At 40.1% G+C, this 18,322-nt stretch overlaps 1 protein-coding gene across 2 annotated transcripts in view; it reads right to left on the bottom strand.

Annotated features, from left to right (window-relative positions):
- The window catches only part of spef2 (sperm flagellar and cilia associated 2), a 46,546-nt gene that overhangs the window by 21,014 nt on the left and 7,210 nt on the right, over positions 1-18,322 (bottom strand). For both annotated transcript variants that reach the window (XM_088628672.1, XM_088628673.1), the window contains 14 exons: positions 17,945-18,133; positions 17,372-17,559; positions 16,291-16,459; positions 13,715-13,934; positions 13,211-13,329; positions 12,769-12,872; positions 12,186-12,442; positions 9,880-10,012; positions 8,886-9,043; positions 8,483-8,647; positions 7,440-7,541; positions 6,896-7,032; positions 2,801-2,928; positions 1,473-1,611 (listed from right to left, as the gene is read on the bottom strand). In XM_088628672.1, coding sequence (XP_088484798.1) covers positions 1,473-1,611; positions 2,801-2,928; positions 6,896-7,032; positions 7,440-7,541; positions 8,483-8,647; positions 8,886-9,043; positions 9,880-10,012; positions 12,186-12,442; positions 12,769-12,872; positions 13,211-13,329; positions 13,715-13,934; positions 16,291-16,459; positions 17,372-17,559; positions 17,945-18,133 — 2,208 coding nt within the window. The remainder of the gene's footprint in view (positions 1-1,472; positions 1,612-2,800; positions 2,929-6,895; positions 7,033-7,439; positions 7,542-8,482; positions 8,648-8,885; positions 9,044-9,879; positions 10,013-12,185; positions 12,443-12,768; positions 12,873-13,210; positions 13,330-13,714; positions 13,935-16,290; positions 16,460-17,371; positions 17,560-17,944; positions 18,134-18,322) is intronic.

Below are 18,322 nucleotides of genomic sequence, written 5' to 3'. Positions count from 1 at the left end.
TACAGCCTCACGAGGCAACAGGGGTCCGCGCCCAGTTCCAGCTGCGGACTGGAGGAGACCCAGAAGGCAGTGGCCCAGGGACAGTACACCGTGGGATGAATTCGTGAAAACAGATCTGCTTACAAAGATTTCAGTATCAATATCGTTGATTTTTGAATGAAGCTTAAACTTGCTTTAGAAAAACTTAAAAAAAAAACAGTGACTATACAGCAGCAGTAGTATCTATCACTTTCGCACTGGCCCTGCCACTGGATTTTATTATGATTCTCTCTTAAAGGACTCAATCATTAATTTATAGTACCAGAGGGATGTCTATGCTTCTGTTAGACACGATGTACAGAGCACCAGGGAATGAATCTCTTAGACTGATGTTTGTGCTAATCTACAGTCTAGATAAAATCATAAGACTAATGAGAGATCGCCCTGCTTGGACCCTGGTATTTTCCTCATTAGTCTTTGTAAATCACTTTGTATGTCACAGTAATTTTTGCTGAAGATTTTTTCTCGGGAACCTGATGTTGCCATATGCAGACTTTTGAAAAGGTTATCAGACATAATTTCGACAATTTCTACATTTCTTGACATTTTATTAAGGTTCACTTCAAAGATACCGAAACTACAAAACCACATTGATGAACAAGCAGCTTTGCGGCTTTTCGTGACGTGGACTTAACATCATGCAAATGTTCCACAGAATTTTACACTTGTGACTTAAATTCTCATGTCAGCCAGAAAGCACCAAAAGAGAAGATCTTACTGATGTTAATATACAACGACACAAAACACTGTCATAGCATATGTATTTACCCACCTTGGACTTTTTTACATTTTATTGTGTAATTATAATGTGTTTAATTCAGATTTTTTGCTATTAACCGACACAAAAAACTAATGTGTCAAAGTGAAAACACAATTCTACAAATCCTCCTAAATCAATATTTTATTTTATATTAATTACGCTCTCTTTCTCTTTATGTGAAGGAGCATATCATGCTTACCACATGGATTTAATAGAATAAAAGTGCCACCATCTGCTGGGGGGAATTAGCATTAGTGTTTGTGTGAAAGGCAGGTGTTTGTTCTGAGGTTAGGCTAAATGCTCTGGTTAAGATTCAGTTTGAGTGAGGGGAATACTGGGTCTAGTCAAGATAACAGATACCTGTAGTTCAAGATAGATCAAGATGCACGAAAGGCACATATTCAGTATATGTACAGTACTTGCAAACAGAATGATGCAAACAGAAGTCAAGCTACCCTGAATGGGATAGTGTAACCTTATTGCCCCTTATCTGTACCTACTTGTCTCTCTCACTGAAAATGGCACTCTTACAAAACACAGTCCCAGTATTGCTACTGTAATTGCAATGAAGTCACTATGCTCCCCATGCAACTCTTTTCCTGCCAGTGACTGGATAAGAGCTCAGTTTAAGCAGCAAGGCTGTTAATGCATGCAGAAGACAAATGCCACTCACATCAAGCCGCTGGTGGAGTTCAGCCTTGGTTTCCTCGTCATCTCTCATGTCATCAGGGATGCTATTGTAGTCCTGCTGCCACTGGGACACAAACTCCTGCTTGTGGTCAGGGCGTCTGAGGAACTCCTTGAACTCCTCCCTGCGCCAGGTGAGTTACAAGTTATTACAGGTACAGGCGGCCCCATAATATTAGGTGATTTAAACCTAACAGCCAGAAAGTACATACAATGCATTCTAAAAACAAGGAAAAACTATTTAGAATTCTAGGATTGTTATACATAGAGATGGAAATGAGGGCAAAGTTAGGGAGCTAGTTCTATACCCTGTCACGTACAGTATGTAACATGTGAGTCCTGTATGAGTCAGTTCAGCAGACTCCAGCCTCTGCCCTCAGGAGTGTTTCAACTCCCTTCTCCAGGGGATTGGTCGTTTAGCTGCCTATCTGCCTGGACTGTGTGTTTCAGGCATTGAGATGTGAACCTGACATGCTAGTGTTTCTCAGAGTCTGTATGCCCTCCTATGCTGGAGCGGCTCTGTGGTTCTGATCAAGTAAATTGTTGGGTGTCAATCACTGAGGTTGCTTTGACTTTAGAAGGAAAAAATGTGAAAAATGTGCCACAGCATGTAGTGAGTCTTTTGCTGTGTTGTCACACCCCTCAACGCTCAGGACTGTTCAACCCCCCCAATCCAGAGGCCAAATGCTTCAGATGTAGCAGCTGCTTTGCTCATTTGATCTATTGTATGTGCCTCAGGTCACGGAATCCAGGGGCCTGCCTGAATGCATATTCAACATACAAATGTTCCTTTTCAGAGTGACATAATTGTTCAGTGCATGGTTTTCTGTAAACATGGGCATGAAGCGTAATTGATTCAGTAAATTAAGAATTTCTCAGTGTTGTACTGTACAACTGTTGGCTGCAAAAGAAAGCAAGAAGTTCTGAAAATAAACTTTCATCCACAGTGACTTCAGAGAGATGAGGAGGAAGCTACCCACACACCGCAACACCTACCTTTAAACACTGACCCCAGCTCTCACTATTACCCCCGCAGGAGTGAAAAATCAAGCCACAATATTTACAGCTGCCCTGCAAGTCTTCAGCATAAGCAGTACAGTATGTCTGAAAATAAAGACCTCTCAGGTACTGTAACTGCACAAATTTTCACTTCAAAAGCCACCAGGCACTGCAGGTCTCATTTTCCTTTCTGTTCTTGTTGAGAACCATGAAGGTAGAAAAACACTGAACATGCAAAAAAAGCCGGTTAGGTCAAAATTATGACATGCTATGCTGAAAAAAATCAACTGACAAAACACCCCACATAATTCGTACCTGATGTCATATAAGTGGTGGATGATCAGATAGCCTTCAGAGCGCAGGTTGCGCATTACCATCTTGACATTGGTAATGTAAGAGTCACACACATTCTCCCAGTACGGAACGAGATATTCAGGTATCTCCTGTATGAAATAATAATGAATGAATAATGGACTGGAGAAAAACATACAGTACTATAAAGCAGAATGGGCAGCCCAGAGCTTCAGCAGTCACAGCTCTATAGGTCCTGTATGGCTCTTTAAATCACATTCCATTTCAGACCTTGCAATGTCTCACCTGTTCAGCTTAGCAAGAATCTTGTAAAGTTAACAGCTGAGGATATGGGTACAATGAAAGCAGAAGCACCACTACTGTTACAGATCTATAAATACTTTATGTCAACAGTAATGGAATGTAACATAAAAAACGGATACTACAACATGTGTACTGTAAAACATACTGTATATATACTTTTATTTGTATGAGGCAAATATAAGAAGGGTTTGTTAGACTGTCAGTTGGCACTCTGCAGACATACAGTAGCATTGACCTGGAACATATACTCTCTTTGAGCTGATCCAAATTATTACACAATACCTTTAAATACTCTTCCTGAATAAGTGCAGTTAAATACCCTTCCTGAATAAGTGCAGTTTTATCCAACTAATACTGGCATCTAGACCGTTCTGCAATAAATGCAGGAAGGAGCATATGATATGTAACTTTTCAAAGTTACATACTGTATCACACAAGCCTGACAGGAACAGTAAGTCTTTTAAAGAGCTGCAGCTCTTTAGAAATATTTGCCATACATTAACTGGAAAAGCAATGACACCTACAGTTGTTTAACATCCCTTAAAGTTACTGAATCAAGCATGCATATTTGATCGAAGAGACTAAATAAATGGTTGAGGGACTGACTAAGCAGAATGAAGGATAGGGAATTCGGCAGAGTAAGCACAAAGGTGAGTTGGTGAACTACTGCTAATTTGCGTGTTACTCTTGCAAATAGCTATGGTACTAATCATACATTTGGGCCAGTAGAGCAATGTTTTGACTGCTGCGCAGTTGTCAGTACCCTTCTTGGAGTTAGAAATGAACAAAACAACAGCGGATGGAAAATTAAGTAGTCTAATATTGTACCAGAAGAGCTATTATAGTACAAGCATTTCCCATTTTTGATCCTGAGGTTTCTTTAGGTTTTAACTTCCATTTAAGATGGCCTCGTAATTAAGTATATTAAATTCCTTAACACATTCCTTGTGCATGATTATACCTAATCAGATATATAATCTGTTTTCTACACATACAATAATTCTTGGTTTCAATACCTTGCTGATCAAATACCTTGCTTCAGGTCATACTGTTGCCAAGAAATTTGGTAAACGGAATGGTTCAGCCATATCCACAATTCTTATTAGAGTCTCTCTCCAACAGCTGTTTTAACGGCTCTTCATAGGTGACCAAGAACAGGCAGTAGGAGTAAGTGCCGTGTCAATCTTTCCCATAATAAGCATTATTGTTGTTTGCTTAAAATAAACTACTTAAATTCAACACCTGTGATTACTGAAAACAAAAAATTGCTAAAGATGTAGTCAAATATGTAATTCAAGTAAAAAGATTAAATTAAGCATCTCACGGCTCAACATACTGTATATACAAATGAACCTTATGGTTGAAAAAGTAAATCATGTAAGAAAACAAATATATTGGTTTGGAGAAGCAGGATCAAAGGTACTGTGAAGTGACAGAAAAATATTCACTAAAACAGCTGATAATACTCAGAATTTCCATCCAATATGCCAACATGTGTCAGCAGCTTTCGATCCAGAACATGAGCAGAAAATAACATACAATGAAGCAGTGCTTTCGGAGAAGAAATTTCTGCGGTCCAGAAAGGAACATTCTCCACAAGTATGATCCACTAAAGTTACCAGATAGCTGGTACATCTTTTGTGCTCACTTCTAGAGGTACAGACAGACAGCTGAGGAATAGTCCTACATGTATATGTGTAATGATACCATAGCTAAAAGCACACATTGCTACTTCACTTCCACCATCATTGGTTATCTGTTTTAATTCCACAAACAGATGAAACAGCCACTTCAAATTGTTTGTTTGCTTACACTACAATGTGTACAAAGCACTTAATTGAACTGATTATTTAAATGTACCATTTCAACCAGGCTATTTAACAAAAATATTTAAAAAATGCCTTTATCTACTTCATTAAATATTATTTTAACCCAGCTGTAGTTTGTACATGGAGTTTCACAGTTTATGTGCATTGCTCTAAAAAATATGTCTCCCTCATCAGTGCTTAAAACTACTGAGCCTCTTGAGATTGCAAAATCACAATAAAAGACACACTATAAATTTAGATTTCTAAGCACTGATCAGAAATCACCTTGGATTCTTTGGTCAGAGGCAGACGTGCAAACACAAAAAAGGCTAGTGAAGAATATGAGGACATTAAGCATAAGCTTCAGAATGACTTCCTATCAGCTGATCTGTGGTTGACATTTCGCCATGAGTGCTCTTTATTTGGGTCAATGCAATACCTGGCAAAAACAAGATAAAATCTGCAGATGTAATTAAATATTCTTTTATATTTTATACAATGCTCAATAAGTTGATACAAATTTGGGATGATCAGCAAAAAAAAAACTTTTAAAGGCAAAGGTCTTTAAAGTCTTTTCTGAGGAGTCCAACTGATACCATAATAACTCTGAAGCAGGATAGGTCTTTAAAGTCACACCAAACATGAATGTGTAATTTAAGTGTTAATTCATTTCTCATCTGAAACCTTTCCATATGACATTTTTGCTGCATACAAAATACTCTTTTAAAACAGATTATTTAAATAATTTAACTATCCATAAAAGGTGAGCACCTCATGATAATTTGCGATAGAATGAGGCTTACTGAGTTCAGAGGTATACAGGTATGTCCAAACAGTTTTTGCTCAAGAGTACAGTAGGTAGAGGTACAACACGTGAAGAGTATCAACAAGAGAACAAAATGGCAACTAAGCAGCTAACCTGATCTATGCAGGATCCCTGTTTAACTTTATTCAAAGTGCATTGTCATTACAATAAGACCTTCTGTAGATACTCTTTTTGGAGTTGAATGGTAAAAGACTTTGAAAGAATTATCAAGTAGGCAGGATGGGCACCTCCATCCTGGTTGACATCTATCAGTCCCAGAAAACCTGCTAAGAATGAAGTTGCTTAGCAGCTCAATCTTCCAAACTGATAAGTTTCAGAAGTGGGAAGAAAGAAAATTCTTACAGTCACTAGAGGCGTCCACTACTTGAAAGCCTGTAAGTGGACAATCACCATGTATTAAACAAGAGGCACTTCTTGGACAAGGGGTTGAGGGATTGAGTCTGGAACAAGTTTTCCTGGCTCCTTTCAAGAAACAGCTGGATGAAACCTTGGGGCCATGTAGATACTAGCAACCAATGAATCCAGGCAGGCTGAATGTCCTCTTCTCTTTTACTACCTTTCTTAGCTTCCTATGTAAAAGGATCCCCAATAGCTTTTATTTGATAAAACTAACACGTTTTATCTGGTTTAATGTTACATTCATTTCAGTTTGCAGGAATTCTTGAAATCCGATTGGTCCTGGCAAGGTCTTCTGCCGAGCAGGAGGATAAAAGGGGGACCGAAGGGAAAGTAAGGAAGCTGCTGAGAGAAGCAGAGGGAAAAGAGCAAAGCAGAACAAAGACAGCAAGACGAGCGAGACGGGTGAGACCGTCGAGACCCCAATGTAGTGAGAAGAAAGAAAGTGAAACTGAAAACTGAAGAGACAAGAGACCTGGGAGGCCAAGCACTTGAGTTGACCTTAGGTGAAAATGTGCAGGGTTTTGTGCGTATTACACAAGAGTCTGCAAAATGTTATTACGAGAACTTGCTTGTGCTATTAAACATAATAACAGCTTTTGCTGCTGTCTCGAGGTATACCCTTTGGTCTTACCACTTTGGAAGCTGTTACACCCACCATGTCTCAAAGACAATTGCCAATGAATGGTTAGAATCAGGCAGCCAGCGGGACGCTGTCATAATCAGGCTGCTGGCCACAGGACCTGCTGGGCCTGGCATTCATACCTTGGGAAGGAGCTCATCCACATAGACCCACTTATCGGAGCCTGGCTTGGGAGACGGGGATACTGTGGGGGCAGGCTGAGGGGCCATTTCAGAGGTAGAAGACTCAGATGCTCTTGTGGTCTTGCCCTGGGCAGAACCTCAAAGCAAAGAAGAATTGAAAAAAAAAATATCTTCAAAGTCCAATACCTTCCTGCATGTCAAAGCGTTCCACGTTGTTCTGAAAGAGCCGCTGTTATGATGTCTATCAATTCGCAAAAGTGAAAGTCTGAAGAATAACTACTGTAAGTGATCAACAAATGAATCACTGTTCATTCTACTTTTGACACATTAAAAGATACAATTTAATTGCAAAACAGTGACTTCACAGTGAATATCACTTTGTCACAATAATTTTAAATGTCACTCATTTGTTTTCCTTTACACTTTCATGGAAGTAACTTTACAGTGTAAGATTTTTAGCCACCAAAAAAACAACATTTATTAAGTATGACAAGTACAGTATCACTCTGTTAATTGAACGGAATAGAACAGTTGGGACCTGTACCTGACCCTGACTTGGAGACCTTCTTGGTAACCTCCTTTCCCTCTGGTATGCTGGCCTTCCTTCCCTTCCTGTCCTTGGCAGAACTGCTTCGACTCCGGGAACCTAAAAAAGTCCATCATTTTTTATCTACTGTAGATTTATGCACACTTACAAGTTACTTTACAATGCATTTGACAACCACACATTTTAGATTGTTTAGACTGTAGGTCTCCCTTACTGGTTTTACAGCATGATAAAATGAAAATGTATGTGACCATTAGGCTAACAGACCTGTGATCTGACATGGGTCAGATCAGCGGTCCTCTTGATCCCTGCCACCTGAGAGGAACAGGACATGCTTTGCAATATCTGTTTGTTAGAGCATGCCGAGACAGCTCCTTATTTTTTGGAAATTATTTCAAGGTTTTAAAAGATCATTCTACCTAGTAAGAGATAATGTAGGTGCTCAGACCTATGTTAAATAAAGTGGATAAATGTGTCTTTTTTATTAAACTTAGTTTGGGAAGCTTAGCCTGAGTTAGTCAAAGCAGGGTCAATTTAGCATTGAAACAAATAGTGCTAAAAGTTGTCCTGTGAGTCCACTGGCTGTAAATAGAGATACATGGATACCTGGCAGTCACCAACATATTAAATGACTAAATCCTTAACCCTAAAAAACATGACCCGATCTTATAAGATAGTATCAGTGGCCAAGTTAATAATTTTGTATTTGTGAACAACATTTATGTTTTCAAGCTTTACACACTTCTAATGCAACATTCCCTGGTGTACTGCAGTACTATTATAAACAAGGATAAGGTCTGAAAAACAGTGGTCCATTTAATCAGCATTTTAAAATATTTGGAATATTTTGAGTTAATATTGAGTTACATATCACAAAAAGAGCAGACAATATTCTTTCATGTAATAAACAGAGTTCTGATTTATGCCTTGGTACATCTCCCCATAGCAGTGCTGTTAAATTGTGATTTTTGCAGAACTGAGACAGTGGATGGTGAGGCAACAATGGTGAATTTTAATTATTCTGAATAAGCGTGGCTGACCTTTAGAGGATCTGGTGGCAGACTTAGATCTAGAGGGTTTCACTTCCATGCCTTCTGTTGTGACTACAGTAGCTGAGGATTTTGTTTCTGGAACAGGGGCAGGAGGTGGCACATCCGAGACAGGGCTCTCTATTGACGGTTTATCTTCCCGCACAATTTCCTTCCCTAGAGGTCCCAAAGACAGATTCAGGTTCCGTTTAGAAGGCAAAGTCCCCAGTACTCCCTTCCTCGTAGTTTCACATCATCCTGGACTGTGTGATTAGACCAGAATAATAACTATAAATCAGTGTAAAACAAACAAAAGGCCCCATCTTTCTTGACATGTTATTCTTGGAATTTTAGTCACTGCAACCTTTATGGGGAGAGAGAAAGCTTTTACTTGTTAATTGTTCAGTGCTCATACCATTTTTGTTCTTACTGATCATGGCTTCCAATAAAACAGACTCCACTTTTTTAAAGACCGTTTCTTCATCCTCCTCGGCGGTCACCTTCACTAAGATGTTCTGTTGGAGGGCAAACCACTTCTCCAGCTTGGGCCAGGTGTCATGGAAAGCAGTGATCCTAGGGAGGGAGGACAGAAGCAAGTACACCATGAACAAATGGACAAAGATAATCATCCTTTTAGCTTTACTGTGCATGGCTGTCACTTTCACATGCTCAGTTTCACAAAGTTTAGTAACTAGCCTACTCAGTTTGATAACTTATTTATCTGTTCTTCAATCATTTGGTCTGTATTTGACTACATTTGCATCATGCATTCATGTTTGTACCATTTTGGCTTTATTCCCATGTCAGCAGTTCATTATCTCATACTTACTTTGAATGCTACTTGACTTTGCTTACAGATTGTTTAATGAACATAGATAAAGAAAAACACAACAGCATAGAATTATTTGATGGGAACATTAAATGTAGCCGTGTGCTTCACAACACACCACACATCACCTGATATCACACACGTTATCCTGTCATATTGCTAAATCGCAACCTTATGTGACATTCTGCCTAAGAAGAAGCTGACTGGGCAGAGTTCTATTTTCCAAGAAGAGAACAACCTCAAACATAATATCTGAAAATATAGAACAGATTTTAGTTTTGAATGCCTATGAAAGATTTGCGGATATTATTTTAAACTAATCTTTTACCAACAGATTTTTTTCTGAAATTCTAAGATTGAAAACTCTTCTGTTGTTTCAATAAACATGTCAAATTATGCAATTTGGAACAAAGTCCAAAACATTTCAACAAATTCACAAGATGTTCTTTTATCTGTACTCTATTCTGAGTAGTGTCAGTTGCTTAATGACAGAATGTGGAGGTACTAGCAGAATGTAGGCTCAGAAAAGGCAAAAATCATGAAATGGTGAAATAACTGCATTACTACTGCTGACACTGACCTGTGCTGTATTTGTCGCTTTTCTAGAGACAGATCTCTTATTGGTACGACCTGGTCTTTAACTCCCACATTAGTTAAAGGTCCTTCTTGGGACGGGTGGTATACCTCTTGACCAGGCCCAGATCCTCCTGGATCTGCAAAAGTACAGTAAATACCTGACAAGAGTGCCTCATGTAAGTAAATGTAAATACTGTCCTTTTTTAAACAAAGGGCAATTCACCTGTTTTACAAATGTAATAGTTTTCATCTCATCCCATAAGTGGTCTACACAGTGTCCTCAATCATTGTTGTACATCCTGCACTGCAACACTTTCTAGAAGCACATTTTGCTCTCTGTATTCTAAGCAGACTAATAATAATGTACAGTAGTTTAATGCATAGTAATGTGTAATTTTTAGTGTAGCTCTTAAGGGAGTGATAATAATAATAATAATAATAATAATAATAATAATAATAAACTTTATTTTATATAGCGCCTTTAAAGGTGGCTTCTCAAAGCGCTTTACAGGATGACAATAACAATAAATAAGAAGACTACAACAATAAATAAGAAAATTTCACAAGACAGGACACAATTATAATTACAACAATACAACAATAACAATAGAGGAGACCGTGGAAGATGGTATTAAGAAGAGCAGAGGGGTGAAGAATGGAACCAGTTAAGTAAAGGCTTTTCTGAAAAGGAGGGTTTTGAGTCTGGATTTGAAGGAGTTTAGAGAAGGTGACTCTCTAATATCCTTGGGCAAAGAGTTCCAGAGCTTGGGGGCATAGCAGGAGAAGGCCCTGTCGCCCATACAATGTAGACGGGCTTGGGGGACAGTAAGGAGGGCAGAATTTGAAGAGCGGAGGTTGCGAGGTGGGGAGTAGGGCGATAAAAGTTCAGACAGGTATTGAGGTGCCAAGCCATGTAAAGCCTTGTAGGTGAGCATGAGGATTTTAAAGTCTACGCGGAATTTGACCGGAAGCCAGTGCAAGGACTCCAGGATAGGAGTAATGTGAACACTTGCACTAGACCTGGTCAGGATTCTGGCTGCTGAATTTTGGACATACTGCAGCTTGTTCAGAGTAGATTTAGATACCCCAGGGAGCAGAGCATTGCAGTAGTCAATTCGAGAGAATACAAATATGTTGATCAGCTTTTCAGCCACAGTTAATGATAGCATAGGGCGTAGTCTTGCGATATTTCTAAGGTGAAAAAAAGATGTTTTGACAGTATGCTGTACATGTGGGTCGAATGTTAAGCCAGAATCGAATATAACCCCAAGGTTTTTCAATTTTGATTGGAGCTCAAGTACAGAGCCATCTACAGACAGGGTTACAGGACTGGCTTTACGAAGTTGATGGGGGGTACCAATAAGCATGACTTCAGTCTTGTCACAGTTAAGATGAAGGAAGTTTTGAGTCATCCAAATTTTTATGTCAGAGATGCAATTAGATAGAATAGAGACAGCCACATCAGTGTCGGGTTTGGTATGGATGTATATTTGAGTATCGTCAGCGTAAAAATGAAAGCTGAGGCCATGTGATCTTAAAAGCTGACCAAGTGGGAACATGTAAATGCTGAAGAGCAAGGGGCCCAGTATTGAGCCCTGAGGGACACCAGACTTGACAAGACCAATTTCAGACCTGTACCCATTGAGAGAGACAAAGTGACAGCGATCAGTGAGGTAAGACTTAAACCATTTGAGGGCAGTGTCAGAGACTCCAAACACAGTCTCGAGACGAGAAAGCAAGATGTTATGGTCAACAGTGTCAAAGGCAGCACTGAGATCAAGAAGGATGAGTATGGAAAGAGAACCAGAATCAGAAGCTATTAGGAGATCGTTGGTGACTTTGACTAGGGCGGTTTCTGTGCTGTGAAGTTGACGGAAGCCAGATTGGAGGGGTTCGAAAAGGTTGTTTGTCATGAGGTGGTTATGTAACTGAAGTGTGACAGCACGTTCTAGAATTTTAGAGAGAAAGGGTAAGTTGGAGATGGGGCGAAAGTTGTTAAGATTGTCGAGAGCCATGTTAGACTTCTTTGGGCAATTCACCTGATAAGGGTGTTTGATCATGCTTTTTTTAAAACCATGTTCTAAAACACTTGTCAAGTCTTTTGTTTCTTTAAAAAATTTCATAATTGTGGAACTGCCAATTGGGAATCAGTGCTATAATCTTCATGGTACAATGGAAGACGAGGCAGGTGAACACACTTGTGTTCTCAAGAACCTCCTGTCCAATACCATTGTCTGACTTCTCCTTAAACCATGAAATGAACTTTATTAATGTGCAACGAACCATGGTTTCCTTAAACCAGTTACATACATGTCTTCTTTGCAGCACGGTCCAGTACAAGGTCATCAGACACTTCGAGGAGCAGAGCCAGATCCAGAGCAGGTGAAGGACGTGGTGGTTCTTTTGCAGCATTTGGGTCAACCACAATCGAAGAGCTTTTGGCTTTACTCTTTTTGGAACCCGCTTTGTCTGGATCAGTCCCAGACAGGGCTTTCTCCAGAAGCTTTGCTTGATTGATATCCACTGGGAAGCCATCCAAAATCCAGCCTGTTTCTGCAGGAACTTGTCTGGAAAGAACAATATTGTCAGAGATATGTGTGCTAAAATATAGGAAGCTTATCAAGGGATTAGAATTGCAGTTTTCCGTTCTTTTTCTCTTTTTCACTTGGAGTCTTCAGGAACCTGGATCACTGCCAGCATAAGAGACATACTGTACTGTAAACACAGCATACACATATCCTCTGAACATGTGCTGTCAGGGCAGTTGAACTCCTCAACACATCACAAGCCCAAAAGACAGAACAAGGTGCCAGAGCTAAACTGTAGTCCAGCATGCAGAAGACTAACATTATCAGATTTTCTAATTCCTGAAGAAGACATGTGAGAGTCACACCTGATGGCTTCAACGATGATGTCAACCAGCAGCTCATCTGGAACACTCTTCCCCTTTTTAAGAATCTTCTCTACAACAGCACCAAGCTGGGCTCGAGCAGAGAGCTAGAACACAGTGAGACATACATCTGGCTTCATGCAGCCCATAGTACATCACGGAATTAAAAACAAGACAATCAGTACCATGAGTAGGACATGCTTGGAAGAGTTGGGGAGAAAAAAAACAAAAACATAATAAAAAAACATCTATTTATTTATGAAATTCCAGTTCACCACTGAACAATGAAAATCAAGGATTTTCCTAGACCACTCCACCTCAAGAGTTCTCAGTCAGTCTTTGAAGAAGTTTCTAATCTCATTCGGGTAATGGCAGAGTCCAGATGTGAACCAGCAAATGCCAGGATAGAACATACAGAAGAAAGTTTAATAAACACAGGACTGACCTCTCTTTCCTTCCCAGAATTGCTCAACTCTGGCAGGGCCTCAGCCATTTCATTGTCCTGAAAGGCATTGACTGCTTCTCGAATCATGGTGTTGGCTGACAGAATCTGGATGTGATAAGCTGATGAAGCAACACACAGACACACCATTCTTAGACATGGGTGTTTTGTGTAATTTACAGGGTTTGAAGACAAACTGGCAAAAGTGTCATTTTTCTTCTGACTTCTTTTTGTCATACATTTGTGCACAACGTTTTGATCCTGCAGTGATCACCTTAAAACCCCAAGTCTCCTCTTTTTAAGAACTGGCATTAAGGAAAAACCCAGCATAGCTAAACTGTAAGAGTAATTGTACTTGTGTGGTGGTTATTTTTTCTTCACTTTCAGTCCAGAAGAAAATAGTTCAATATTTAAGAAAAGAGAGGAGTCAACTAAGAACAAGTACACAAATACTAGGAGAATAAATAAATGTTGCAACCAGACATCTGTAAAGATACCCAAGTGTACCTTTGGCAATTTTTTCCAGGCAGGAGGTTTTTCCGGAGAACAGTTTTCCTAGAACACACGCCTTCAGAGTGAAGGGGGGGAAGTGGGGGGATGGGCTGGTTGGCTGAGGGGGATTTATGATGTTGAGCAGCCTGTATACCACATGGCCCAAGATGTTGCTCTTGGGCAGAGGCTCTTTCACTTCATAGTCATCTGGCGCAGCCCATTCTCCAGTCATATGCTACAGAAATGACATAATTCCCACCTCTGTTAGACAAGAGCAACAAACCTGGACAACATCTGTCCATTTTAACTAAAACACATTATTTTGTTTTGCTTAAGTTCTTGTGCTGTGGCATAAGCACAGTAGAAGACACAAAAACAATGGCAATACTGCAGAATAGTTCCTCAACTGTTTTCCCTGGTTAATAGATCTCTTTAAACATACAGTATTCCAGGTTTAAATTTGGAGCAAATTGGATAAAAAGGGTCAGTACCTAATTAATTTGTTGAGTTAACTAATTAGGACCACAGACAGCAGAAACTTTCAGAAGATTAGTTTGCTGCTAAAGCTGGGAAACAACACAGATGAAGGGGAGTTTTCTGGAAATTGTTTTTTAGAAAGGAATGTAAAGTTGGAGAGAAAAGCATGCCAGATTTGTTAATGTAATTTGCAGTTCACTAAAATATTGTCAGGTGTACAGCATTAAAATTAAAACTCAACATGCACCTTTTCTCTGTTTCATGTTTGTCTGTGATTTGTCTGAATCTAAAGCTCATTAGTTCCCTTTTAATATCTAGGATCTACTGTATGTTCATTGCCAGAGATGATTTTTACATGTCACTCAGACAGGCTTTGCTGCTCAGCCTTTGGCAGTGCATTTCTGAAAGATGTATGTGTCGGGGGTAGCTCTTCCTGTCGCAGTGAAGCAAGCTGCTTTTCCAGGATGTGGGTGTCAGGCTAAGAACACTGTCTGCGCTGTGGTGAAAGTATCACACTAAGCATTGTCAGTGATAAGTATTACCACACATGTCAAAGCTTAGGGGCGTGTGGAGGGCCCCTTAAGGTCTCTACTAAAGTGTGCAAGATAAGGTTCTCAAGAGGGTCTAGGAGAGCGCTCTTTCACTGTGTAGGGTATAGGGTTATAGTGTATAGGGTATATGGTATAGGGTTAACCATGTCAGGGTGCTGGGCTCTTTCACACCCCATTTTAACTGTTAAGAAGGGTACCCAAAGCACAGGTTGACACAAAAAATTGAAATAATGAAATGACCAGTTTTGTTCCATTCAGGTCTCATGTACTGTGAGCCAGCAGCCATGTCACCCTGCAACTTACAATTGGCAGCCCACTGAAAGCTAAGCAGGTGTGAGCCTGGTCAGTACCTGGATGGGAGACCTCCTGGGAAAAACTAAGGTTGCTGCTGGAAGAGGTGTTAGTGAGGTCAGCAGGGGGCGCTCACCCTGTGGTCCATGTGGGTCCTAATGCCCCAGTATAGTGACGGGGACACTAAACTGTAAACAAGCGCCGTCTTTCGGATGAGATGTAAAACCGAGGTCCTGACTCTCTGTGGTCTCTGTGGTTCTCGAAAAGAGTAGGGCATCCTGTAACCCCGGCATCCTGGCCAAATTTCCTATGCCAAATTTCCTAATAATCCCCCTCTATGAATTGGCTGCATTACTTTGTTCTCCTCCCCCCACTCCGACGGAAGGCGGAGCGACGCGCTGGTTGAAGTATTTCTTGGTCGCATTTAATGGCAAGGTCACCTCAAAGATTTGGTTCAAACCACCAAATGGAGACGGGCGTGCCGACAAGCAGACCCTGCTGATGCAGGATTAACGCTAGGATGAGAGAGGTCTCATGTACTGTACCCCATATTCCATGCAGAAACATGAGTAGAACTAAAAAAATGCAAATCCTAATTTTTGTAATTACAACACACACGTAACATTTTTCTTTTGTTAGTCTAAGCTTTTCAAAATTGACAAATCACAATATCTTAGAATGTTTTCCTCACCATGGGTTCTGGGATTAATATAACAATTTTCTCGATACTCTGTAATGGCTATCGATTTTTTGTCCTACACTGTACACTATAAAGAATATCTTTTAGATATGCATATGAAAATGCACCAAAATGTCTGGCACAAGTTGTCAGGTTTAGTGTTTTGGAAAAACCAAAAAAATATTTCAAGCTACACTAAAAAGGCAACAAATCAGTATTGAAATTATTTTTTGTTTTGTAAGTAGTAACCATGTAACTACTGTATGATGCACAGAAAAGCTACAGTACCATGGTGCTCCTAACAATAGTGCATTTTGCAGTAGCAGCCTCAATGGAGGCTAAAGCTATTATTTACCAATAGTTTACATTGATTATACGGAGTGTTACTCACAATCATTAAAATAAATGGTTTATGCTATATTCACAATCATGTGGGCAATTACAGTGTAATAACTGTGTCATTACAGTAGCCTAGATAACATGAAAGCTGAGTGTTTTTAGGAGGACAGAGGACAGAGGCAGACAAAAAATGTTCTAAATTTCTTTAGGCTGATTTCTTCTCGGCCACTTTTTGTGCACTGCAACAGCCATACCTGGTAGTCCTCATAATCCTGGTTATCCAGTATTGCCATTTTTTCCAGCTCTAGTATCTGTTCAGGGGTGGGCTCGGGTGGCAATGGGTCAACAGAGGCCTGCTCATACAGGGGCTTCCCATTATAGAAGAGCTCTTTCCATTCCTGCATCAGTTTAGCAGGTATCAGACTGTGGGAAGCACAACAATGCCACAGTATTGCGATCAGTACACTCTTACTAATAGCAAAAGAACATGCATGTGTTGTAACAACTCTAAATGGACAACACTGCCTTCCTGAATAAAAGAAGATACAGATATATTTGTTTTAAATTCAATGATTCATGAAGTTGCTCAGTACACAACAATATAGAATTGTACCTTCATGTACAGTAAGTCAGCCAATTTTAATCTCTTAGACAAATCACGAATCTCCTCTCTTTTAAATGTCTACAGAGTTGACTACAAAGAGTAACTTCTTGTCCTCACAAGGGTCAACACAAGGAGAGGTCCTTTAAAAGCTTCAATGTAAATCAAATATTACTAATAAGGATGCATTCACAGATGTCTTCCTTACAATCTCAAAAACAAAAGAAAGGTTACTAATGAGAAGTGGCCATCCAACACATCAAGCTAATTTAGTAAAGATACATCTTTCAAACATTTTCATACTTAGACCACTAGTTTGGTCATATTTAAGTAATGACAAAACAAGCCAACAAGTATCAAGGGATCGTGTACTGAATATTATGGCATTAACGCACATGCCTGAGGAAATGACAGCACTGGCCAAAAGGCCATGATTGTCACAACCCCCCTCACTTATGAGGAATGAGCCAGGGAGGTAGCTGCAGGGTTGCAGATAGGAATATTGAGTATTGATAGGTACTGTAGTAGAGTGGAAATGCAAGATTAGATCTTTTTGCCTCCTCCCAAACTTCTGATAAATAATACCATTTAGTCTGTGATAATTGGCAGATATGTAAGAGTAGATACATGTATGAGGTACTGTAATTAGATCATCTGTCTGATTAAGCATCTTTACATTCCAGGACACTTGAATCTGATCTCCAGATGGCTCTGTACCATGGATGAACACATACTTGCTGGTCAGCTCCCGGTACTCTCCAACTTTGGTCACAAGGTCAACCATCTGGCTGAGAACCTCCTGGCAAACACTGTAGTGCTTTCGGTAGCGAGCCTCTGCCCTCTCTGCAGCAATCTTGTCATGGAGCTCAATTTCCTTACGAATCTCCTCCATGTGGTCAATCTGGGCCTGCTTAGCCAGTGCCTTAGAAGTGCAGGAAAAATCTATCTTAACATCATATCTATTATTTAGCTGGTTCTCGGGCAAAATAGATATAAAAACTCAACCAGTCACAAGACCCCGGTGTCCTCTCTATTTAAGACCACAAGGATTCTTGTTCTTGTACCCTGTCAGTTCCAGACTTTCATTCAAGCACAGGAACGTATCTGGTCATTCTTCTCTGAACCAATTACAGAAAAGCAATATCTGTTTTCTAATATAAAACACAGTATACACTATGGTGAAAATACTCTGGAAATTTCTGTGACTACGATCTTCACAAACATTATCTACAGCCTAGCACCTACAGTATACAGTAATACAGATCCAAGCAGTATTTCCAGGCATAACTGCCCAGGTTGAAATGTACCGCTTCCCTGTCGAGAGCCTCCTGAAACTCCTTCAGCCTCTGCTGCTCGTACTGCTTCTCCCGAAAGATGCGGTTCCTTAGGACAACTTCCTTCTCATGACGGACTTGCATCAGCTGCACGGCCAGCCGGCGCTCCTGCTGGGACTGCTTCGTCAGCCGGTTCACCAGCTGCTCCTCCCGATACGTCTCCTGTGACGGGAAAGAGCCCTTGTGTTCCAGTCCGAAAAGCATGAGGCAGGAAGAGGTGACAAAAACGACACCCCTTCTGTCTTTGCCTATATATTACTGTATAATATATTGTACATTATCACTGCCATACTGGCTTGCTTAGTCCTATTGTAAAATATAGTACTGTACTGTACATCCCAGAGATGAGGA

Source organism: Lepisosteus platostomus, chromosome 4 (genome assembly GCF_059453375.1).
Source record: "Lepisosteus platostomus isolate fLepPlt1 chromosome 4, fLepPlt1.hap1, whole genome shotgun sequence".
Lineage (NCBI taxonomy): Eukaryota > Metazoa > Chordata > Actinopteri > Semionotiformes > Lepisosteidae > Lepisosteus > Lepisosteus platostomus.
Note: the sequence above shows the minus strand (reverse complement) of the source record. Positions and strands in the feature narration are given on the sequence as shown.